Below are 25,519 nucleotides of genomic sequence, written 5' to 3' on the forward strand. Positions count from 1 at the left end.
TGACTCACATGCAGCATTCTCTTCACCATAAGAATAATACGAATATAAACATTTTGCCATGTATTGTTTTGTGTTTGCTGCTATCTCATTTAAGTCCTGTCTGCCTAATAAACTATGAAACTAGAGTGAGTCATGTTTATATTCGTATTATTCTTATGCCTAACAGTGATACAGTCAGAAATGAAGCACGGCAATTGACTAGATTTTTAAATCTAAGATGACTCTAATTTCTGTGCAGAATGTAATGTACTAAAGAGGCGCCTGCAAAGATTTTCAAACGAAGAAAATTTTTCGCTAAACTCTCGTTCAGAACATCATCTATCATATGCAGTCTATTATTTGGTTCTTGTTGATCATTATCAAAGAAACCACCAGAGTAAATAACAACAAATAGCAGTCTCTTGTCATTGTTTCGCTAATGAGGCGATTCCTCTCTCTTTTTTTTAAAAAAAAATTGTAAGCGGTGGTAGCACGCACAAAAGCAAGTCATGCCGCAAGCGGCGACAGGCCGTAAACACACACTATCAGACTGCGACAAACAACGCATGACACAGTACAGTAATGCATTTTCAGCTTAGAGTGACTTGAACACCTATAGCAAAGAGAACGGCACTTATCAGATCAAAGAAAAATAAGCAATCAATTCAAACCAAATGAAGCACATGAAAAAGGAAGGGTACCTGTATAAATACGTACGGAGCGCCTGACGCATAGCAATGGCTACCTGGTAAAGCTTAACTGCTAAGCTTACTACTCGAACCAAACTACTGTATCTGTATCGTCATTCATTCGACCTAAATTGTGTCTCATATTACAATGGACCAACTTTGTTTCAATTTGGAGGTGCGGTCTAAAACTTTTCTCTCACCTTGAATTTCGAGTCTCAAATTTCTGGTGTAGCTTAGATTCGGGAATTTTTTTTTTCCCTTGATTTCGACTCTCATTTTTCAGGTGCACCTTAGATTCAAGTGTGGCTTAGATTCGAGTAAATACGATACTCATCCACGACTGTCCGATTAGTGGTGGTGTCGAGGAGATGACGATGATGACAGTCCAGGAGCAGGCCATAAAATGATAGAAAGTCTGCTCTAAGAAAAGGATGCATTACATCTGCCACAATAATTTGTCAATCAAATTTGCAGCACAGGCCTAGGTTTAGCTACAGTGTCATGCGACCATATGTTTGGACGGCAGAAACACTGGCAGAAAAGACACACACACAATATAGAACTCAGTGACAAACAGTCATGGCTGCTGTTTGGAAAGCTAGTCACCATCAACACTGATCTCCAGGCATGTTTACCGTATCACGTGGAGGAGAAGTTCAGCAATTTGTGCGTGTAATGATGCGATAGCACTGCACAACTGTGAGCCAATAGCTGCTACACCTGTGGACGGGTACTGTTCTGAGATGCGGTCTGCAGTTTGTGCAAGTGCATCAAGATTCAAAGCACACATCTGCGTGTCTGGTGGTGAGGGCAACAACCAGATATCTCGTAGGATATCCTCACTGACAGTGTTACTTGCTAGAATCCATATCTGGCACAATAACTGTGAGGAAGTGTGGTCACATAATTCCTCGGTATGCATTAACTTCTCTTGAAGCTTTGCTTTGGACTGTAACATTTCAGGGCACTCTTAATGGGCGAATACCGGTTGGTGCTTGGAGGTAAAGCCAAAAATATCCTTCCATAGCCATGTCTTCATTTAACCCAGCAACAATGTAACTGTATTTGGTTTCCATCAGTGATGACGTGAGCTAGCACAAACTGACTCTGAAGCTGTGCAAACTGCAAGATTGGGTTTTGCTGCCAGAGTGGTGGTGGTTTGACCATGACTGTTAACCAGTGCATTCGGTGATGAATCCAACATTACAAAACTATGATACAGTATGCAGAAGGCAGGTGGCATGGTTGATTTCTGCTTGATGTTTAGGATGGAACTGCAGTTCAGTGCACGGAAAGTCCAAGACGTGATTGGTCTGTACTTGACGTTCATAGCAAAATGGTATGTAACATCAAGTAACTCCATGGTTCATGTCTGCTTCCACCAGATAGGTTGGTCAGTGTCTGGGATCAAGTCTGCATCACCACAAATTTTGTGGCTTGTAGTAAATCTGCTTCAGTGCAACATTCAATAACACAGTATGTAAAGGTGTAAAATGGTCTGATAATACAGAGATTAAAAACCAAATTATCTATGAATGTCAGTGATAATATCACTCAGCACAAACACTTTGCATCTTTAACATATCTGATATAACAATGCACAATCACTACAGGTTAAATGTAAAAGGAAGCCACATACTTTGATGAATCTTCATCTTAAAAGCTCCCTAATCAGTCATTTCATTATTAATGGATCAAAGCACTCATTACTTAAACACGTTCATGTATTCATTACTGAAACACGCTTATTTTAAGTCATAATGCAACTCAGGACCATGCAGAACTTTACATACTCACTACCAACATATAGCACCAACCTCATCTATAAAACACACAAGAAAAATTTAGCAAAATGTGCATACCCAGTAAATGTCAATTTTTTAATAAATAAATAAAATAAAATAAAAAGTTCTTACCGTTAGGCAACCTAAAGTGATATGGAAGATGAGAGCATCCCAGCGAGTGACATGATTGGCCGCAAATACCCGGCAGGTGGTATCTTTGGCTTCCTTGTTCTCATGTGATACTAGGAGACCAAGCAAAGGGCAGACAATATGGAAGGCTTTGCTGTAAAATTATGATAAATTTTGAAATTATCTTTTTACATCAGTGAACATAACAGGAATGAAATATGTAACACAGAGAGCAGACTAAGGCAAATTCATAACAAAGTACAGTATTTCGTTTCCATTTCATGCCAAGTTAAAGTGAAACAGCTAAGATTTTCATATTACCAAAACACAGTCTTCTCCTCATCATTGCAATAGAAACCAAATAATGCTAGCCTCACTAGCCAATTGTAATGAGTTGTGTAAGTTTCTTCAACTAACAGAATTTCATTACAAATTAGAACATGAGTTACCAGTTTAATACAGTTTGTACAAACTATCTTGAAAGTATGAAAAAGCAGGTTATTTGCTTTATTCAGAAAATAGCTTGTCCCATCCAAAGCACATTATCAATATTTTACCAAAAACTAAAAAATCAGTTATAATCAACAAAAATTCATTTCATCATCATACAACTTTTAGGTACATTCCATGAAAATCATTTAAGTCTATGCACAAAAATGTAGGACATGTGGATGACATCGGAAGTTCACTGAGGCTTTTTGCAGATGATGCTTTGGTGTATCAAGAGGTTGTAACAATGGAAAACTGTACTGAAATGCAGGAGTATCTGCAGCGAATTGACGCATGGTTTAGGGAATGGCAATTGAATCTCAATGTAGACAAGAGTAATGTGCTGCGAATACATAGAAAGATAGATCCCTTAACATTTAGCTACAAAATAGCAGGTCAGCAACTGGAATCAGTTAGCTCCGTAAATTATCTGGGAGTAGGCATTAGGAGTAATTTAAAATGGAAAGATCATATAAAGTTGATTGTCGCTAAAGCAGATGCCAGACTGAGATTCATTGGAAGAATCCTAAGGAAATGCAATCCGAAAACAAAGGAAGTAGGTTACAGTACGCTTGTTCGCCCACTGCTTGAATACTGCTCAGCAGTGTGGGATCCGTACCAGATAGGGTTGATAGAAGAGATAGAGAAGATCCAACGGAGAGCAGCGCGCTTTGTTACAGGATCATTTAGTAATTGCGAAAGCATTACGGAGATTATAGATAAACTTCAGTGAAAGACTCTGCAGGAGAGACGCACAGTAGCTCGGTACGGGCTTTTGTTAAGTTTCGAGAACATACCTTCACCGAAGAGTCAAGCAGTATATTGCTCCCTCCTCCTTATATCTCGCAGAGAGACCATGAGGATAAAATCAGAGAAATTAGAGCCCACACAGAATCATCAGAATCATACCGACAATCCTTCTTTCCATGAACAATACGAGACTGGAATAGAAGGGAGAACTGTTAGAGGTGCTCAGGGTACCCTCCGCCACACACCGTCAGGTGGCTTGCGGAGTATGGATGTAGATGTAGATGTAGGACAACTACACAGCACAGCTCGGACTATAATGTCTAAATTTGGCAGAGGTCTTACATTAGTCAACAATGTTTTTGTTCAGAACACATCCTCCTATAGCAAAACAAACTGAAAATGGACATAGCACAAGAACAAGTTTGATATTGGTGTACGAAATGATGGGGATTCTCAGTGGATGGTTGTTCAACACATACATAAGTTATATTGTACATTGTTCTCTTGTACATTGTTCTCCAACAATGTTCCTATTTTATACAGATCATGCTAGTATTTACCAGAGGCTCCAAACGAGGGCTGGTGGACTCACTTTCACATTACATTGTTGCAACTTGTTACACAGATGTTATTTGACATTGATTAAGAACACCGAAATTGGCAAACAGAAAATAAGTCTGAAAACTGTTCAGCCCGTAACACACAATGTTTTCGTTTGATAAATAACAAAATTATGCAGGGTTTGACAGTCCTGAATAATATTAGACTTCCAAGTGCTATAATCAGCGACTCCAAATATATTCAGAGGTACAAATCAAGAGAGAAATAAACCCATCAGGCAAGAAATCTGAACTTTGGAGAAGAATTTAAGAATAGCTAGATGGGTCTTACAGATTAAAACAGTAAATTAAGACTCTTTGATAATGATGATTGAATGGACATACATGAAAACTGCAATTATTTAATGAAGGTACTTACCCAAACAGCAAAAGATGTTGCTGGTACAAAAAGCTGGTACAAAGAAAGCAAGCCCTATAAAAGAGGAGATTTGAATTTCAAACAAACCATAACAGGATCATGATGGAATATCCTCAATTAAATAACACTCTTTAGGGATGTCTTCAAGAACATCTAATGAAAATTTAACTAGATAAGCATTTTAAAATAATAGGAGTATGGGCAATATAAATATCTTTTGGGTAAATACCAAGTTTCATTAGTTACGATGACAGATTAGCCCACTGAGAGAAAAAACTGCATAAACGCTGAAAGATTTCTTTATGTTAGTACAGTTCAAAAGACAACAACACACATTGTTTTTACTGGATACAATAAAATTCTGGAGCTATGCGAGATGAGGGGTGGAAAGCCTTTTGAGGCACAAATCAAGGAAAGGCCCCTACAGATGGTTAATGACAGAGGAAACTTAACAGAAAAGTAATGTGCAAAGTTATTTACAGGTATTTGCAGAAAAAGGCATTCCTCAAAACTGGAACAATACTAACTGTTCTGCTTCTCAAAGAATGGCTAGATAACACATTCATTTTTTAAAAGTGCAAGATGTTCAATAAAATTATCACAAACCACACAAATAAATTTTGGACTTAATCGAGCAAGTAAAAAATTAGATGTAGAAATGGGCAGAGCACAATGACCATTTGCTGCAAGTCACGGCGACATTACAAAATGGAACAATAATTATGGATTATGCTATTGCCTGATACAGGTTTTGACTCATTTCATCCAAGTCTGCATGAACAGCCTTTAAAGCCAAAACATTTCTTCAACTTAAATAAGTAAGAACAACCTAAATGGTACTGCTCCCATTATACTGCATTACGAAAGTTTGAAATTCACAATTTAAAGACCAGCAAATGGGGGGGGGGGGGGGGTGTAGGCAAGTGTATTCCACATAACCAAAACTATTGTCAACAGCCCAAGAGAAAATTTCAGTTCTTTATATAGAGAAAACAAAGAATAAATAATTTTTAATGAAACAGCTGAGTCACCATTTCTTTTATGAATTTGTGCTGTTTGCATCTATTGTGGGTAAACTTCAAGGGACTTAATAAGGGAAATTTGAAACTATGACAGAATATCAATAATAATATAACTAAAGTTTCCAAAATAATGAAAAGAAAAAAATAAAGTCCATAAAATGTTTCAAAAAATCAGTACAGGTAATGAAGCAAGAACAACATAACAAATGATTCTGTTACAAAAAGGATAGCTCAACATATAGTGGAGATGGTGATTAGCAGGTAGACACAACAGAATACTGTCAAAGCTCTCAGCCGAACAGACCTTCATCAGAATTAGACAACATACACACAAACACTCAAGCAAACAACTCTCTCTCTCTCTCTCTCTCTCTCTCTCTCTCTCTCTCTCTCTCTCTCTCTCTCTCACACACACACACTCACACACACACACACACACACACACACACACACACACGATCACAGTCTCTGGCCAGCCCTAGCAAAACCAGATCATTATTCCATTCTGGATTTTCCATTTTTTGATTTTGCCTGACAGCTTTTGGTTGCTAACAAACGATACAGTACGTGAAAGAAAAACAATCAACAAAAATTTTTATTCGCACAATAAATATTCTAAGTGCATCCCTTCGTCGCACACAACACATCTAAAAGTAGTGCAATGCTGCTCATACCTGACTTGAGCATATGAGTAATGGTTGTAAGAAAATTTGCAGTGAGACAAGTCTTTATGTACGCCACAATTGCAGCATGTCGAGATGGCTGACACCATTTTCAGCAACTGCAGTCAGTAATGTAGTCATTGGTTTGCCAAACTAACTTGCCAGCACCATATCCAAAAATTTCACAGTTTGTCTTTTACATGCTCTATCATTTGTTCCTAATGTTCAACCAATCATCCATTACATTTTTTTAGAAATTGTCCATTTACTTCATAGATACCCTTAGTAAAACTGAAGTCACAGAATTTGTTGATGGGTTTTGGAATTTTGGGCAGATGCAGATCGGGACTTAAAATATGAAACTATTCTAAAAACAAAGATTTCCCATTTAACAAATGAGAAAAATGCATTAAGAATTAATAAAAGGGACAGATGTTTGGTTTGGTTTGTGGGCCACTCAACTGCGCAGTCATCAGCACCCAATAAAAGGGACAGAAAAAAATACTTATGTCAGCGAACAAAATGGAGTGGAAAACATAATTGTGACACAGCTGGAAAGTTCTTTGCTGGACTGAGAAAGAAGGAAAAAAGAAACGATAACCTACTGGAAAGGTAGTAAGTTACATTAGAAAACATGTAGGAGCGGTTTGAATGCATGTAACTAAGACTGCAATACACTGGGAAGACTAGAGGGGGACTTCATTCAGCAGTGGGTAGCAAATTGCTGATATATATGTAATAATCAACTGCTCTTATATGTAATACCAACAAATCTGGGATTTTCAAATATTTAATATGGCAGGAAGTTAGAAATGTAAGTTCCATAAAAACGAAAATCATCTCTTTTTTATAATATAAAGTAAATGGATAGAGAAAAAGTCTACTCACCAAGTGGCAGCTGGAGAATGCACATAAAAAATGGTTTTAGGTAAGCAAGTTTTTGGAGCCAATGGCTCCTCCTCGTGGTAGAAAGGCTAAAGGACAAGGAGGGGGGGTGAAGGGATAGGACTGGAGAGGTTTATGAAAAGGGTTAGATTTGGGAAAAGTCACCCAGACGTTACTGTTAGAACATCATGATCAAATTAACATGAGTGTACTGTATGTAACACCGGTGGGAGGGGGACAGCGAAAAATACACAGGTCAAAAAATGAAAGATGTAGAAAATTAAAACGGAGTGAAGAAAGGAGCAGTTACTGTGAAGGGCTGCTGAGAGGGGAGAAATTAACGTAAATAATCCCAGGTGGGTGGCGAGAACCAAGTCAATGTTGTAGCATTAGTCCCCATCTGTGGAGTGCTGAGAAACAGGTGTCTGGGGAAATAATTCAGATGGTGTGTGTGTGTGTGTGTGTGTGTGTGTGTGTGTGTGTGTGTGTGTAAGAACTTCCGAGGACACGATTGTCACATTGTAGAGCATGCTCTGCAACAGGATATTGTGTGTTGCCTGTATACACCATACATGCCTAAGCCCATTCATCCTGACTAATCAGAAACTGGGAGGGTGATGAAAAGGTGTTCTAGGTATAGTGGGCAAAATCTCAGACATAATGGATCTCATTGCAGGAGGTGGTTATAGGAAGTCATAGCCTGCCAAAGTAGCCAATTAATACATTCAATATTAGGCTAATACTGAGTGACAAGTGGTGTGTTCTGAAGTTGGTTTTTGGAGGCATTAACAGTACTGGGATTGGATATGATGGCCCAGGAAATCTGCTTTTGAACTAGGCTGGTGGGGTAATTATGTCCAGTGAAGGCTGAGGTGAGAATGGTGGTGTATTGCTGTAAAGAGTCTGCATGCCAAGGCTGTACAGGAGAGAACATTTGAAGTGGAAAGGACAGCAACTGTCAAAATGTAAGTACTGTTGCTTGTTGGTAGGTTTAATGTGGAGAGAAGTGTGTAGCTGGCCTTCGATGAGGATAAGATCACTATCAAGGAAAGTGGTATGGGATTCAGAATAGGGCCATGTGAAATTTAATTGGGAGTAGGTATTAAGAGGTTTCAGGAATCTTAACAGGTCAGCCTCACCACATGTCCATATGGCAAAGATATCATCAAGCAACCCATGAAAATGGTGGCATAGCGAGGAGCCATCCTGATTCCCATGGCAATACACCTGATCTACACCTACATCATACTCCACAAGCCACCTAATGGTGTATGTCGGAGGGTACTTTCGGTACCACTATCTGATCCCTTCAACCCTATTCTACTCGCAAATAGTGCATGGAAGTACAATTGTCGGTAAGCCTCCATATCAGCTCTAATTTCTTTAATTTTCTCCTCGTGGTCAATACGCAAAATGTACGAGGGGAGGGAGTAATACGTTTTCCGACACCATCTGAAAAGTGGTGTCCCGAAATTTCAATAGTAAATCTCTCTGTGAAGCACAAAGCCTCTCTTGTAATGTTGGCCAGTGGAGTTTCTTTAGCATGCCCGTAACGCTCTCCCACTTGCCAAATGATCCCATGATGAAATGCACTGCTCTTCGTTGGATCTTCTTTTTCTCCTCTATCAGTCCTACCTGACAGAGATCCCAGACGGATGAACAATACTCAAGAATTGGGTGAACAAGCACCTTATAAGCCCCTTCTTTTGTGGATAAGTTACATTTACTTAAGATTGTTCCAAAGAATCTGAGTCTGGTTTATGCTTTTCCCACTACATGTTTTCTGTGGTCATTTCACTTAAGGTCACTCTGGGTAGTTACACCTAGATACTTTACAGCAGATGCTGTACTCAGCTGTTTGTCCTCTATAGTGTAGCTGAAATGTAGTGGATTTCTCTTCCTATGTATGTGCAATATGTTACATTTATTTACGTTCAGGGTCAACTGCCAGAGCCTGCTCCATTCATCAATTCTCTGCACGGTGTTCTTTAAATGTTTACTATCTTCTGGTGTTGCTACTTTCATACAGACAACTGCATCATCTGCAAACAGCCTTAAAGAGCATTGTGACACTTTCTACTAGATCATTTACATATATTGTAAACAGCAAATGTCCTATCACACTTCCCTGTGGTACTCCGGATCTAACCCTTACATCTGTTTATTTAATTCCGTTACGAGTAGTGTGTTGAGTTCTATCTGCAAGAAAGTCTTGAATCCAATCACAAGTCTGCTCCAATACTCTGTAAACTTGTATTTTTTTCATTAAACAGCAATGTGGGGCGGTGTCAAATGTCTTACTGAAATCAAGGAACATGGCATCAACCTGAGCACCACTGTCCACTGTGCTGTGGACCTAGTGGAGGAACAGAGTGAGCTGAGTTTCGCAGGATCTCTGTTTGCGGAATCCATGTTGATTTTTATAGAGGAGATGTTCACTTTCCAAAAATGTCACAATTCTTGAGCATAAAACGTGTTCCATAATTCTACAACAGGCTGATGTCAATGATATAGGTCTACAATTGTGTGGATCTGTCTTATGGCCTGTCTTGAAAATGGAAATGACCTGCACTTTTTTCCAGTTGTTAGGTACCTTTCGTTGCTCAAGCAACCTACAATAAATTACTGCTAAAAGAGGAGGAAGTTCTTTCACATAATCTTTATAGAATCTTACAGGCATCTCATCTGGCGCTGATGCCTTACCACTACTAAGCAATTGTAGCGGCTTTCCAATTCCATGATCTGTTTGTATGTCTGCCCCTCACAGGTAAATTAGTTGTTGGTAAGTATGACGATTAAAGTGAGCAGGAAGGATGTCATAGGTTTGGAAGCAGGTGGGCATTAACTGAGGGCATGTTCAGTGGCAAATACACTATGTATGAGGGGGATATTGGTGTAGAGAGAGGTGGCATTAATGATGAATGGTTGGTGCCTTTAATACATGAGGGAAGTTTTTGTACTATGGGTTTCATGTATTAATGAGCTAAGGCAGATATACGTGTGGTGAGTACTTTGAAGCCAGCAACTAAAGGACAGCCACGATGACTGGATGTGTGAATCTTATGAAGAAGGTAAAAGGTGAGGGTGTGTGGTTTGAGTGGCGTAAGAAGTTCTACAGACTGGGGTGTTAGTCCTCCAGAGGAGCCTGAGGTTTAAAGGAGAGACTGCAGGGATGGCATCTTTGGTGGCTCATGAACCTGCATTCCCTCCTTAAAACCACAAGCCCTCCTTAAAACCACAAACCCTCGCATGGACAAACACCTCAATCCATAGAACTTCTTATCCCACCCTAATCACACACCCCCACCTTTTGCTTTCTTCCTAAGATCCACAAACCCCACCACGGCCATCCTATAGTTTCTGGATTCAAAGCACTCATCAAAGGCATATCTGCCTTAATTGATCAACATATGCAACCCATAGTACAAAGACTTCCACCTATATTAAAGACACCAACCATTTCCTACATGATCTGAAATTTGTGCCTGTTCCCCTCCAACCACACACCTTGCTTGTCATCATTGGTGCCATTTCCCTCTACACCAACATCCCTCACATACATGGTACATCTTCTGCTGAACATTTCCTCAGTCAGCTCCCACCTGATAGCAAACCTCTGACATCCTTCCTGCTCAGCTTAATCAACTTTATACTTTCCACAAACTACTTTACCTTGGAGGGGCAGACATACAAACAGATCAGGTGTTCAGCCATGGCTCCTTCATATGCCACCCTTCTCATAGATTGCTTTGAGGGCACTTTCCTGGGATCCTTACTTACGCCTTCACCCCTGGATTGTTTTAGATACATTGATGACATCTTTGCCATAAGGATACATGGTGAGGCTCAACCGTTAAAAATTCCTGGAATCTAATCGTCACTGAAGGCCAGCTACACACTTCTGTCCACATTAAACCTACTAACAAACAACAGTACTTACATTTTGACAGTTGCCATCCTTACCATGTCAAATGTTCTCTCCCATATAACCTTGGCATTTGAGGCAAATATATTTTTTTAGATGCAGACTCTTTGCAGCAATACACCACTATGCTCATCTCAGCCTCCACTGGATGTAATTACCCCAGCAGCCTAGTTCAAAAGCAGATTTCTCAGGCCATCACATCCAATCTTGGTACTTCTGATCCCTCCAAAAAGCAACTTCAGAGCACACCACTTGTCACACAATATTATCATGATCTTGAATGTATTAATCAGCTGTCTTAACAAGGACATGACAACCTAAAATCATGTCATGAAATGAGATCCATCATGTCTGAGATCTTGCCCATCAAATCTAGAAGAGCGTTTCGTCGTCCTCTCGATCTCCACAATGACTCCTACCCCGGGGCCATCCCCACAGCAAGACTTGCCCTATGCAACCTCCTACCACAACTACATCAGTCCTGTACCTGGCATAACATATACTATCAAAGGGAGATCAACCTGTGAAATGACACATCACATACCAGCCAGCTGTTGTGTAAACACTGTTTGGCTTTTTACGTTGGCATGACTACTACCACGTCATCAGTTAGTGTGAATGGGTTTAAGCAGGAAGTGTACACTGGCAATACAAAAGATCCTGATGCAGAGCAGCATGACAGTCATGGTCTCGGTGCCCGTTTTGCCACATGCGCCATCTAGATTCTTCCGTGATACTCTATTTTCTCAGAACTCTGCAGGAGGGAACTAACGCTACAACATGGCCTTGGTTCTCGCCACCCACTTGGCCTTAATTTATGTTAATTCCTTTTGTCTCAGGATTTATTCGCAGTAACTGCTCCTTTCTTCACTCCATTTTAGTTTTCTACATCTTTAACTTTCAGTCCTGTCATTTTTTGCCATCCCCCTCCCATCTGTATTACATACAACGCACTTAGCTTTTCACTCATATTAACTTGTTCACAAATTTTTAGCAGCAATCTCTACGTCCGCAGCTGTAGCGCAGAAGTGGCGTTACTGCCGAACCACACAAGGGAGTCCGGTTTGATCCCCGGCAGGGGACTGATTGTTGTGTGCCCATCATTATTTTCATCATCACTGACATGCAAGTCGCCGAAGTGGTGTCAACTAAAAAGACTTGCAATATGGTGGCCGAACCCCAAAGGGGATATCCAGAGCCAATAAATGCCATACGATCATTTCATTTTTTTCAGCAGCAATCTCTGCCTTGCATATTACCCTGTCTTCCACCTTTAAGCTCTCAGGCTTTCAAATCTTTCTGATGCACTCTCCAACAAACAGTCTTTCCTTGTCATTCTGTCTGGTAAGTCTCTCCTGACCTGGATTCTGAGTGACTTTTCCAAACTTTATCCCTTTTTCCAAACCTCTCCCGCAGCTTTTTTTCGACCCTCTTGCTTCCGCTTCAATCCTTCTGCCAGAAAAAGGAGCCAAAAGCCCGCAAGTCCAAAAACCCTTTCTTTGTGGTATGTTTTCTCCTGCTGCCACTTGGTGAGTAGGATTTTTATACATCCAATTACATTATAAGATCCATGAAAAGAATTTCAAACTGACATGCAGATTGACAATGTTCATTCTTTCTGCTCACCATCCAAAAAATGTAATAGAGAGAATGATACTTGCATAGTATGCTACCTACTACAGCATACCATTCATGGTGAAAGGGGCCAAATCTACAGTAAACACCCTATAGAGTGTACACCCTTTTATAACTGACAAAACCAGCACATAGATAAATTATTAGGGCAAACGAAATCCTGTGAGACGGCCAGCCCAAAATTTATGGGGCAAACAGTTATCTTGGCTTCTATTACTGGAATAATATTGTGAAATTTGTTAATACAGAATTCATAGACTCACCAGAGGAAATTTTGTTTTTAACTGAGGTTCTGAATTTAACTACTTATGTCTTGCATCCAACATGTACAATATACACATTGTCGATGATATAACATACTTCCCCTTTCATTATTTTGAAGACACACACTAGCTTTTCTCTTTCTATTGATCTACCCTTGATTCAACTTTGCTACTTTTCTTTACATCTATCAAGCTTTCAAAACACCTGACATTTATCTTACATAAATCAATATAAATCTGATACTGGGAAGTCTCTGGCAGAATACAAATAATAAATACAGTTAAGCTGACCACTAACAACATAACTGAAGAGTTGAAGGATTGACAGAAAATAAAATAAAAAAAGACTGTAAACATTGCTGAGCTTACGGACAATGTCTTCAGTCAAATTACTTAACACAAAACCATGCACTATATACATTGACCCTACCACAGAACACAAACTTCTCCAACAGCCTGCTGACTCAAAAACCACCACCTCACTCCTTATACAACTGATCAACTACATAATTATCCATAATTACATCTCCTTTGAGGGGAAGATACACCAACCAATCTGCGTCATAATTATGAGCACACATATTGCACCCTCATGTGCCAATCAATTTAGGGGCCATCTAAATGAAACCTTTCAAGTTGTCTTCGATGCTAACCCCTTGTCTAGTTCAGATCTATTGATGATAGTGTCATGATTTAAAGCCAGATCCAAGATACTCTGTACTTATTTCTTCACAGCCTCAATACCATCTCTCCTATCAACTTAATCTTGTCCTCTTCACCCCAATAGTGGTTCCACAACAGCTTCCGTCCATATTAACTGCACTAACAATGAACAACATTCCAATTTTGATAGATGCCACACTTCCACAATTAAAGTCTTCTATGAAATCTGGCCATATGTGGATGGAACATCTACAGTGACAATCAACCTGTACACAGTATTTTGATTTTACTAGTGTCTTCAGACAGGCAATACCATACAAAACATGTATGCAAACAGTTTTCTGGGCCATATCCAAATGTCACATTCCTCCAACCACTTTCACGAGACAGCTGCTAAACGAGAACTTCTCCCAGTCACTGTCATCTCATCTTATGAGAATGCACTGTGTCAACTTCTTCATATTCTTCACCAGGGCTTCGACAAACCTGCCACTGTGTCTGTAACTGAGGAAAATCCTTCCTGTGTCTCACACAGTAATATTCCACAATCTACTCCTCTATGAAATATATTGATGTATCTTATACCACTACCAACACCTAGTCATGGGTCACATCCCAATAGCTGATTTAAGACCCAAGTGTAATAGCCCTTTCATATTTTAAGATGAAGTTCACTTTTGAGATGTTAAATCATATGGAAATCAGATAGTTTACTTAGAGATCATGACCACTAAACTTGAGAAAAACCTTGTTTCACTTGTGTCAAAATATGTAGGGATTAAGTCATATGAACACTTTCAGTGCAGCCATATTTCTCCATGCATTTTAATTTTAAAGGTCTCTCTTCACAATTCATTATCTATGATAATAATGGATAAGTAACGGACATACACTGTGTTATTTTTATACAAAAGAAAACCAGAGGCAAAGCCCTGCAAACATAAGATAGTTTGTGAATCTTTTGCAATTTCTGTTATGTATTTTTATCAACTGGGCCCACATGCCACCACAAGTTGCAATTGAATATGGAAACAAAATGCAATATTAAATATTTTTTTCATTTTATTAATATAATAACAACTAATCTGGGTTTTTAGCACATTATATTCTACATGACTACCTCTAATTTAACGAAATAAAATAATAGATACCCAAGCAAAAAACTTAATGGCTTAAAATAAAATTATGGACAAAGCCTTTTGAGGGTTGCATATTTGAGTACAAATGATCAAAATCTAAATTCTTGTCTCGGAAAATTTAAAAAGAAATTACTAGACTATAATTATTTTAAATACCAGAACTATTCTTAGCTGTGATTGTTGCAGATGTGAGCTGATGAATCAAATAAATTAGACCTGAATATAAATCAAAGCTGTTTAAACAAATGACAGCAAATATTAAGCTGCTATTGATGCAGCCTAGCTTCTCTCTAGAAGCTTTCATTCTTTTTTTTTTAATTACGTAATTTATTTGTATCCACTGAAAGATCATCTCACAAAGATCCAGGATCTGTCAAGATAAAACAATGCAGATCAATAGGCCAAACGTACAACACACAGGACAGACAACATGCTTTATGAGGATTGGACATCTAAAATGTGGGCATATGACAGGTGGTTGGCCATGGCCTCTATTAAGGAACCATCCCAGCATTTGCCTAGGAATCTAGAAAAACAAGGGAAAGCCAAAACAGGAGGGACGGGAAAAGCAGAGTAAAAGCATACATTTAGCTGCAGCATTATGTCACAAAGCTGCCACAGTATTGTATCAAAAAGTCACTTCTATTTTAATAGTAAATGTGTAACTAACACAAAACCAAAAGAGTTAGATCATGTTTGCTGAAGGGTCATTCCATATCAAATCAACCAATAAAAAATAAATTTTACACCCACCTCCTTAGATTTTCATGAAATTTGGCTCAATGGTTCTGTTCTAATACCATCCTGACAACACCTGCAAATTTTTTTTCTGTATCTCTTATAGTTTTTTTTTTTATAAATTTTTAAAATTTTTATGTTTTGCATTTTCCGAACCTTCGGAAATGGTAAATTTAATTTGTATTTAAAACTTTAAAATTGCTTACCTTAAAAACTCTTTTAGATAACATCATGAATTTTTGCAGTAAGTTTATTTATTATACATATTTGAAGATAAAAATGATACTATTAAAATATATTAATATTTTCTACGAAAAAAAATATATATGTGTATATTTTTTAACGGATGTTTTGTTTTATACGAACTGCAATATCTAGAGTCTCAGACCTGATAGGATGCTCAAATTTGTTTTAATTTACTCTTAAACATATAGGCTACTTGACAAAACAAAAATAATGATGGCTTTTTAACATGTTTGTTAATTATAGTACATTACATTAGAATTATGTACAAAGATAGTGTACTTATGACACTTATGTATAACCCAAATGATTGCTTGAAACATTGAATTTTTTGAGTAAGTTTGTCTTTTTAATAAACATTAATGCTGATTCAAACTGTTTTTCCACTTCATACAAGAGCTTTCAGTTCTTTTGATACAGTCTTTTTTGAAGTAATACATTCTTCCAGTGCCACTTGATTCAGGTGCGTCTACTACACAGACTATGTGCTCCAAAGGCACTATGCAAGAATCTTCTCTTTCAGGCCAATAAAATTATACAGCTGGTCCTGAAGGATGTAGAAATAGAATTTCTGCATCTTCCTCATCATTGATTATTGTTTTTACCAGTCCAAAGTACCAGTTACCATCATAATTTGCAGCCACACAGCTATTTACGGATGGTTCCACACGAACCCAATCAGAAGAAGAATGGAAAGAAAAGACTAAGGAGGGTTTTACACCAGTCCTTCTAATTTCAAGATTGTTTGTTGGAAGTGGTTTGAAGTTATGAAAACTTCTTGTTCCAGGAATGGTTCGGGCCGCTGAAAAATGTTATTCTAGTTTTAACCATAGCAAATCAGCTTCTCTTTTGTCAATAAAGTGAAAATGATTGTTTTCAATATTTTTCTCACAAAACTTAAACACATCGATTGCTGTCAGTATTTGTTCTTCGTCTGAAAGCTGTAGACTGGCTTTCCTTAAAATTCTTTTAATAGTTCCTCCTAGGTCATCACAAATTGACTTCCCATGACTTGTTGAAAAAAAAAAAAAAAAAAAAAAAAAAGAAAAAAAAGTGTGTTGGGCTTTCAAATTAAAGTATCTCAAGTGTTCAGTCAAATTTTTAAAACTGTTTATATTTTTGTACTGCCCAGCACAACCATCTGTAAAGTAGCGAACTGAGTCAATGTCATTATGATGTAATGGCAGCCACTTTGTAATTTCTTTTTTTACAAAGTTAACAAAACCAGTGTCATGTTCTTGGTCATCACTAATAAAACAGTGGTTGGAAACAAAAACATTGTTTTCTTCATTTCTTAGAAAAACTCCTACTGGGTGTAGAGTACAACCACCTCTATTCCAGTGGTAACTTTGTATCTCATTTTGTATAACAAAGGAATAATTTTCACTGAAATCCATCACAATAATTGCTGTTTTGGGTGGTGGGTCTTCTTTCGATCTTTTAAAGGCTGCTGATTGGGATTTTGTTATAAACGAGTGCGGGGTGAGCTTTTCCAATAAAGAAATGTAATCTTCAACACTGATAGACTTTTTGATCATTTCTGCACTGTCTGTGTTGACCCCCTGACTGATTACAATTTCTTCTTCTAAATCATAATCTTCACTTAGTTTTTCAGTTAAGTACTCAGTCAGTGCAGTATTTGCAGGACAGCTGTCGCAAAGATGTAGCATGCAGTTTTGGTTTTCCGTGTTGCGCACAAGCATCTTAATTAGGTCTTTATAAGATTCTTCAATTTTCACAGCATCCAGTAATAATTTAACATTCTGGTGGATACTGCATACACATACAGTGTGTGTGCCTGCAGCACCAGCGAGGATACACCATTTAGGTCTCAAGAAACAAAATTTTGAAAATCCTACTTCTACCTCGGGATTCTCCCATTTGAAAGAATAAGAGAGTTCTCTCAAGTTACACAAAATGAGTCTTTTTTGCATGTAGACATTTTTTGAACACTTACTTTGTCTTTTGTTCCAGGTAGCACTCTGGAACTTTCATCCTTTTCACAAAGAGTTTTACCTTTTTTTTGGACCAGGAGTTTCCAAAATATCCTTTTCAGATTTTAGCTTTCTAGCTTGTCGCACCATGTACTCACTCTCATTAAATTTTTCATCACTTTATTTTGACTCCAAGAATCTGGAGCCAAGATCAGAATCTTGATTTTTCTAGACCTCCCAACAGATGAAATCTTCTCTTTCATAAGAGAAATCATTACATCAGAATCCTTTGCTTTCTCAACCACACTTGTATCTTCTTCGTCGTCATCAGAACTTGATTCATCATATTTTGATGCTTTTGAAACCGCCTTTTTTGCAGTCTTTTCAATACTGCTAACATTCCTTTTAAAATAAGAACCTTTACATTGTTCTGACACGCCATGAAGCTTTATTGGTGTTAAACCTAAATTATCAAGAGCAATGTTTGTTTGTATCAGGGATTCATTTCTGGATTCCAATGATTCTAATTCAACCATGACTTCATCATCTGTTTCACTTTCATTGACTTCAACTCTTTAATTTTTCCTCACAGAAGTTACGGCATGTTGAGCAAAGCTTTTGTTGAGGTTTCATGCTAATATTTTTTGTCAGTAATTGTTTAGAAAGATCCAAGCCTACACTTCTCAATGATTATTTGATGGGCTTTTTGTGTTTTTTTAGTGGGTCTACACATGTTGTTTGATACTTTTCAGAAACATTTAAAAAGTAGTAACTGTGGTGTGAACACATGTTCTTAAATTCACACAGATTAATTCCAGATCGTAAGTAGATCAAATCTTTTTCTTCCTCACTCAATTCAGATACCGGTTGTAACTTTTTTGAAGGTGTGTAGGTTGTTTGGAAACAGTCAGATTTTTTAAATAACATTACGCTACAGGTTTGAATATCTGACATACTGATTTCACTTTTGGTCTGATTACTGTACTGGTTACTTTTATAGGATATCGAATATACTTTTATAGGATATCGAATATACTTAAATAAAATACTATCCAAGCACTATTTAACACTGTAATAATTTTTTACTTCAAAACACAGGAGTAACAAAACAAAATCCAAGCGTACATTGTTACTCCAAGAAGACAAAAACTAATTTTCGGTGTCTAAGTTACTTGGTACTTTTTATTTTTAAAATATAATTATTTTAAAAATTAGATAACTATTAAACAGGTTAAAAAGCCAACATAATTTTTCTTTTATCTAATAGCCTATATAATTAAGAGTATTTTAAAACAAATTTGAGCTTTCTATCAGGTCTGAGACTCTAGATATTGCAGTTTTTGTAAAACTAAACTTCCGTTAACTAAATAAAAAAAATAAAAAAAAATTAAAAAAACTTGTAAATGTTTTTTCATTTGGAAGATTTTAATATATCTTTTTTTTACTTGTGAGAACACGTTTAAGTTACAATTTCCGACTGCTGAAACAACGCCAAATCTAAACACTTTAAAAATTTATTTAAAAAAAAACTACAAGAGATAGAGCAAAAAAATTTTACAAGTGCTTTCAGGGTGATAAAAGAAGTACTGGTACAAAGTTTCATCAAAATCTGACATGGTTTGTGTCAAGACCTGGGTGACTCGACATGGAATGACCCTGAAGTGGGGTACTTCTATGGATCAAGCTTGGTACAGAAAATTCATATAAACCCAAACATAAGAAATGAAAACAGGCAGCAACGACACTAACATTTTAGCTTAAGGAACTATTTCTAATTATCGTTTAAGATTTTTGGAAATGTAGGAACAAAATGTGCTACAACAACAATGTTCATCCCCAACACAACAGGCAGCATGAAAGCAGAAATAAGCTCTAAATTTTCAGATTAAAATGCACATACAAATTAGGGAAATTTTTGTAAAGCTTGTATGGACAAAACAAACTATTGTTGATATGGACAATATTTATTAAAAAAAATACATCACATGAGCTACATTTGTTAATGATACAGTGTTCTGAAAAGTGTTTCTGAAGAAGAGAAATTTGTTAACATTGAATATAGAGTTAAGTGTCAGGAAGCCTTTTCTGAAAGTAGTTGCATGGAGTGTAGCCATGTATGGAGGTGAAACATGGACGATAACCAGTTTAAAGAAGAAGAGAACAGAAGCTTTCAAAATAAGTCACTACAGAAGATTGCTTAAAACTACACGGGCAAATAAAAAATAAAAAAAAAATTATTAAAGAGAACGTACCAAAGACATTAGGAAGAAAACAAATTTGTGGCACAATTTGGATAGCAGAAGAGCTACGTTAATAAGACATATTCTGAGACATCAAGAGATCATTAATTTAGTGTTGGAGGGTAGTGTGGGGGATAAAAATTGTAGGAGAAGACCAAGAGATGAACACAACAAGCAGATTCAGAAGGATGCAAGCTGCAGCAGTAATCTGAAGACGATGAAGCATGCCCAGGATAGAGTAGCATGGAGAGCTGCATCAAACCAACCTTCAAACTGAAGACGACAATGACGGCGACAACGACCGCCACAACACAACAACATGTTAAATGACATGGATGGAATACCAGTCACCCTGGGCCACATGTATCAATCACCTGCTTATATCAGACAAAAAAAGTTCCCATATGTGAGTATAGCAGCTACGAACAGCGAAAGGCAAGTTTGACTAACACCTCAGAGCTTTGCCCTTTGTAATTTCCTATTACAAGATCACCTCACAAATGAGGAAGGAACAACTTCAATCGACAATGTGAGAAATGTAGGAGACATTACGTTTCAATACAGAAAAATTCTATAACAACAAATGCTATGAGAAATATGTTTTTACCAAAAACAAACTTTTGGTGAAACTGTTGACACAAAAATGCAGCCTCAAATCATCAGGATACAACCAACACCTAATTACAAAAACCTTCCTTCATTATACAAGTGAGAAACTCAAAAGAAACACTGCGGCAACAGACTTATCAAAGGATTTCTCGGATTTAAATACTACACAATTTCTTTTTTAAATATTAGTTTGTGACAACTGAAATACAACTTTTAACATCTGAATATCTCACCATGGAGATACATCTCAAAAAGGAGGTATTTTTAGCAAATTAAATATCTTCAGCAACACGAAAACTGCTTTCACATCACTATGAGTCACAGGTTAATTTCTGTAAACTAAAATTCGCAATAACAAACATCTGCTGCATAAAGACTATAAAGGTTCCTAAATGTGCCCCCCCCCCCCCAAACCTCTTCGTCAATTGAATTATATAATATATTTACTAATCACCTTTTGGCGATAGACAGCTGTAACCTCTTCGTCAATTGAATTATATAATATATTTACTAATCACCTTTTGGCGATAGACAGCTGTGGCAGCAGTCTACTCGTAAGGATTAGCTGCAGTCCAAACAAAAATCTGAGCACTGCCAGCAGCAATCCAAACGGCGAATAGATGGATAGAAGTAACGCTGACAAACCTGAAGGATATCTAGAAGAAATGAAACAGGTGTTAAGCCAGCGCCAATGCCAGTTAACATTTTTTCAATACTATCCTGGCCACAAACATATCCACCTGCTCTCACGAAACAGTTCTTTCACTTCCATTGCATATGTCAACGTGATAAATTATCCACAGCAGAAGTTCTCAAAAATGCACCATGAAGTTTAACTATCCGTTTTCGTTATTCTATACGTAAACAAACTCCTCAATTTTCCAAAAAAAAACGATTTCACTGTACACCGCGTTTTTAAAAGGAAGCTTTAATGACTTAAATTTTGAAACAATACCCCTGTCAGGCTGTCACACACACTCACACATTATGAAACTACGAAAGTCACATACTCCACGAAACTAACATACGACTCTCGATACAGTGGTACTGCGTCAGCCTGATCAGCGCTGCACTTTGATACCTTTGTATGCTAACAAACTGTTTGCTATTAAATTTGTTCAATCATCTTGAACTGTATCTCTATACTAGACTCTTATTTACGAACTACACAAATTTTAGCGTTATATATAATGGTTATTATGGTGCGCATAACTTAAGACATTGTAATTAAGAATGCACGTAATTGGGTATCCAGTTTGCGCTTATCAAATAAAATAAATAATAGAAGTTATAGTTGGATTTTTTTAAGCATTTGTAGAGAAAAATGTGAATCAGGTTCTAGCTCCGTAAAGATTTCTGGGAACTTCTTTCTTATCTTCTGCTACTGCGCTCGAACAGGTGCTATTGAGCAAAAATAATGTTCGATTGCTTTGCGAGATTCAACACAGAACCTGAAAAAAAATCTTTGAAAATGAAAAACAGACACATACACATGACTATAAATAACGAAATATAGTAAACGTATCTCCAACACTAGACGTTTACTTGAATATTTTACTTTTCTACGAGAATTACATTTTGATAGGATATTTGGATTCTACACAACTTACAATATTTACGTCACTATTTATTAGCTTTGTGTTGCACTTCTAGAATGTAACAGTACTTGCATAGCCTTACCATACGTCCGGGATAAGCCCGAACAGTCCTGGCGTTTTCGAACTGTCCGTGAATGCGAAAATGTCGTTAGACAATATTATTAAATTTTAGATGTTCGACACCGCGTTTTTAAACACTCTCTCAGCCGACCTTGGAGCAAGCGCTGGCGTCCATGGGCAGGTTATCAGTTTTCATTTGCCAACACAATATGATTGTGCGTTTATGTTGGTTTCATGTCTGAAGTAATTCGCCTACGTAAACGTTTTGAATAGTTTTTTTCTCTGTTCGTTTTTTGTCTTATCATTTAGCAATGAGGAAATAAAGTGTGTGTTAAATGTTAACCTGCAACGGGAACACATTTTTTTTATTGTGTAAGGACAGTAACAATGAATGTGCATATTGTTCACACTACACTCGAGAATTTTCTGATGTTCATGAAGAAAAAAGTACCAGAAACTACTGAAGAAAGACTTTTTTTCAATTATGGAGAACATTTGGTCTGCCAAAAAAAAAGTTAGAATTTCAGTATCTGCTGTTAAATATCTGCTAAATGTTATAGTTAATTCACAACTTTCTTGTAAATTTAATGGTGTAATTAACACAAACAAAATTTCTAAAAGAAATGTATGACTGGTGGAAAACACAACTGAATAAATAAAGTCCAGTGTTTCAGATAACTGTTAAGACTTTTAAGTAATTTCGAAAATATGTCCTCGGTTGGGCCCCAAAAGACATTATCTTTTCTACCAATGCTATGACATACACCAGCCATGACTGGACAGACAGCAACAAGTTTGCAATAACATTACAACAATGAAATGGTTACAGTACTGCAATTTAAACTATGATACTGAAATGGATACTGTAAAACATGAAGTAAAAAACTAGATTACAATACACTTTACAGCTATAAGACAATCGATATTAGAACACAGTGTAGCAAAACCACAGAGATGCTGCTGTTTTCAGTGGCTCTGAGCTGCGGCTCAGGCAGACACTGTTCTGTCACTAGATTAGATTGATTATTCATTCCGTAGACCCATAAAAGAGGGAATCCTCTTGGGTATGGAATATGTCAGATAAACACATTATAAAAATGTAATTAGAAAAACTTGAGTTTCATTAATTTTAATGGTCCTCAGACAATAAACAGTAAAATTATGTACATGAATTAAATCTAAACTTCCAATATTTTCAGGTTTAATACTTACATCTGCTTTCATTAAATCCACCAATCAGACATTTGCTAGTTTCTTGGCTATTACAACCAAGTATTGTCAAAAATTAAAGTAAATTATTCATTTCAGTGATCCTCAGTTAAGAACAGTCAGATTATGTACAAGATTTAAAATTAAACTTCCACTATTTACAGACTTAAGAGTTACATATGCTTTCCATACATTCATTCACACAGTAGGTAGTTACTTGGCTGTTACAACCAAGTGTTGTCAAAAATTAAAGTATAATAAATTTTCATTAAAATGGTGTACTGAACTTGTTGAGAACTCGTGGATGGAATAGAAGGAGTTGGCCACTAAAATTCTTTTAAATTATTCCATACATCCATCATTCACACATTAGTTAGTTACTTGGCTGTTACAGTTCTAAGTATTGTCAAAAATTAAAGTATAATAAATTTACATTAAAACGGTCTATTGCCCTTGTTGAGAAACTCATGGATGGAATAGAAGGAGTTGGCCACCAAAAATTCTTTTAAATTATGTTTAAATTGTGCATTATCTGAAACTAAACTCGTAATGGTTGCTGGTAACTTATTGAAAATATGCGTTGCTGAATACTCGACTCCTTTCTGGGCAAGAGTAAGTGATTTTAAATCTTTGTGTATATTGTTCTTATTCCTAGCATTGATACTGTGTACTAAGTAGCTAGTTGGAAAAAGATATGTATTATTTACAAACAATTTCAATAAGGAATAAATATACTGAGAAGCTGTGGTTAATATGCCCAATTCTTTGAATAGGTTTCGACATGAAGTTCTTGGATTTACACTGTTCATTACCCTTATTATACGCTTCTGTACTCTAAAATTTTTTTATCTATTTGTGGAGTTACCCGAAAATATCATACCATATGACAAAATAGAGTGAAAATAAGCCAGTTTTTTATATTTATATCTCCTAAGTCTGACATCATTTTATTGCAAACACAGACTTGTTTAGGCGCTTTAGCAGTTCGTTAGTATGTTGCTCCCAACTGAATTTATTATCAAGTTGTAATCGCAAGAATTTTACACTCTCAACTTCTTCTATTTCCATGTCATCATATTTTATACACACACCAGAAGGAAAAATCTCGTGGAAGTTTTGAAATGCATATAGTGCGTATTTTCAAAGCTTAATGAAAGTGAATTGGCTATGAATCACTTATTAATGTCAGTAAAAATTTGATTAGGTGCCCTTTCTAAATTTATATTTGATTTACTATTTATTGCAATCTTTGTATCATCTCTAAATAAGATAAACTTGGCGTCTGGTAATGTAAGAGATGACAGGTCATTAATATACACAAGCAACAGTAGTGGACCTAGTATGGAACCTTGGGGAACACGACATGTAATTTCGTCCCAGTCAGATGATGTTGTGATTGCCTACTGCTGCAGTGTTACCTAAATAAACCCTTTGTTTTCTATTATTAAGATATGACTGAAACCACTTTGCAGCACTACCAGAGACGCAATAATATTTTAATTTACTTAAAAGAATGCTGTCAATCACACAGTCAAACGCCTTTGACAGGTCACAGAACATGCGAGTTGCCACTAATTTGTTGTCCAATAAATTAAGGACATTTTCGCAGAAAGTGTAAATTGCTTTCTCAATATCAGAACCCTTAAGAAACCCAAACTGTGACGTTGGTAGTATGTTATTTTTACTAAGGTGTTTAAGTAGACGTCGGTAATTTGACGGCATTTCTTTGTGCCCTTTCTTGTGGAGACGTATAACTTCAGCATATTTAAGCCAGTCCGGGAATGTTCCTGCGACAAGTGATTGATTACACAAATAACTTAAGGTATGACTAAGCTCACATGAATACTCTTTTGTTAACTTTGTTGATATGTTGTCATATCCACTAGAATGCTTTGA

General features: G+C 36.9%; 1 protein-coding gene across 2 annotated transcripts in view; it reads right to left on the reverse strand.

Annotated features, from left to right (window-relative positions):
• LOC126353775 (lipid droplet-regulating VLDL assembly factor AUP1-like) overlaps positions 1 to 22,685 on the reverse strand; it is a 99,277-nt gene extending 76,592 nt beyond the window's left edge. Inside the window, exons 1-4 of one of the 2 annotated variants that reach the window (XM_050002856.1) lie at positions 22,437 to 22,685; positions 21,497 to 22,207; positions 21,275 to 21,412; positions 2,585 to 2,735 (exon numbers count right to left, since the gene is read on the reverse strand). In XM_050002856.1, coding sequence (XP_049858813.1) covers positions 2,585 to 2,735; positions 21,275 to 21,412; positions 21,497 to 21,528 — 321 coding nt within the window. In that variant the 5' untranslated portion in view covers positions 21,529 to 22,207; positions 22,437 to 22,685. Of the gene's footprint in view, positions 1 to 2,584; positions 2,736 to 21,274; positions 21,413 to 21,496; positions 22,208 to 22,366; positions 22,417 to 22,436 lie in introns of those variants that run through there. The other variant, XM_050002855.1, reaches the window with a different exon arrangement.
• Positions 22,686 to 25,519: the final 2,834 nt, after the last annotated feature.

This window comes from Schistocerca gregaria, chromosome 3, assembly GCF_023897955.1.
Source record: "Schistocerca gregaria isolate iqSchGreg1 chromosome 3, iqSchGreg1.2, whole genome shotgun sequence".
Taxonomy (NCBI): Eukaryota; Metazoa; Arthropoda; class Insecta; order Orthoptera; family Acrididae; genus Schistocerca; species Schistocerca gregaria.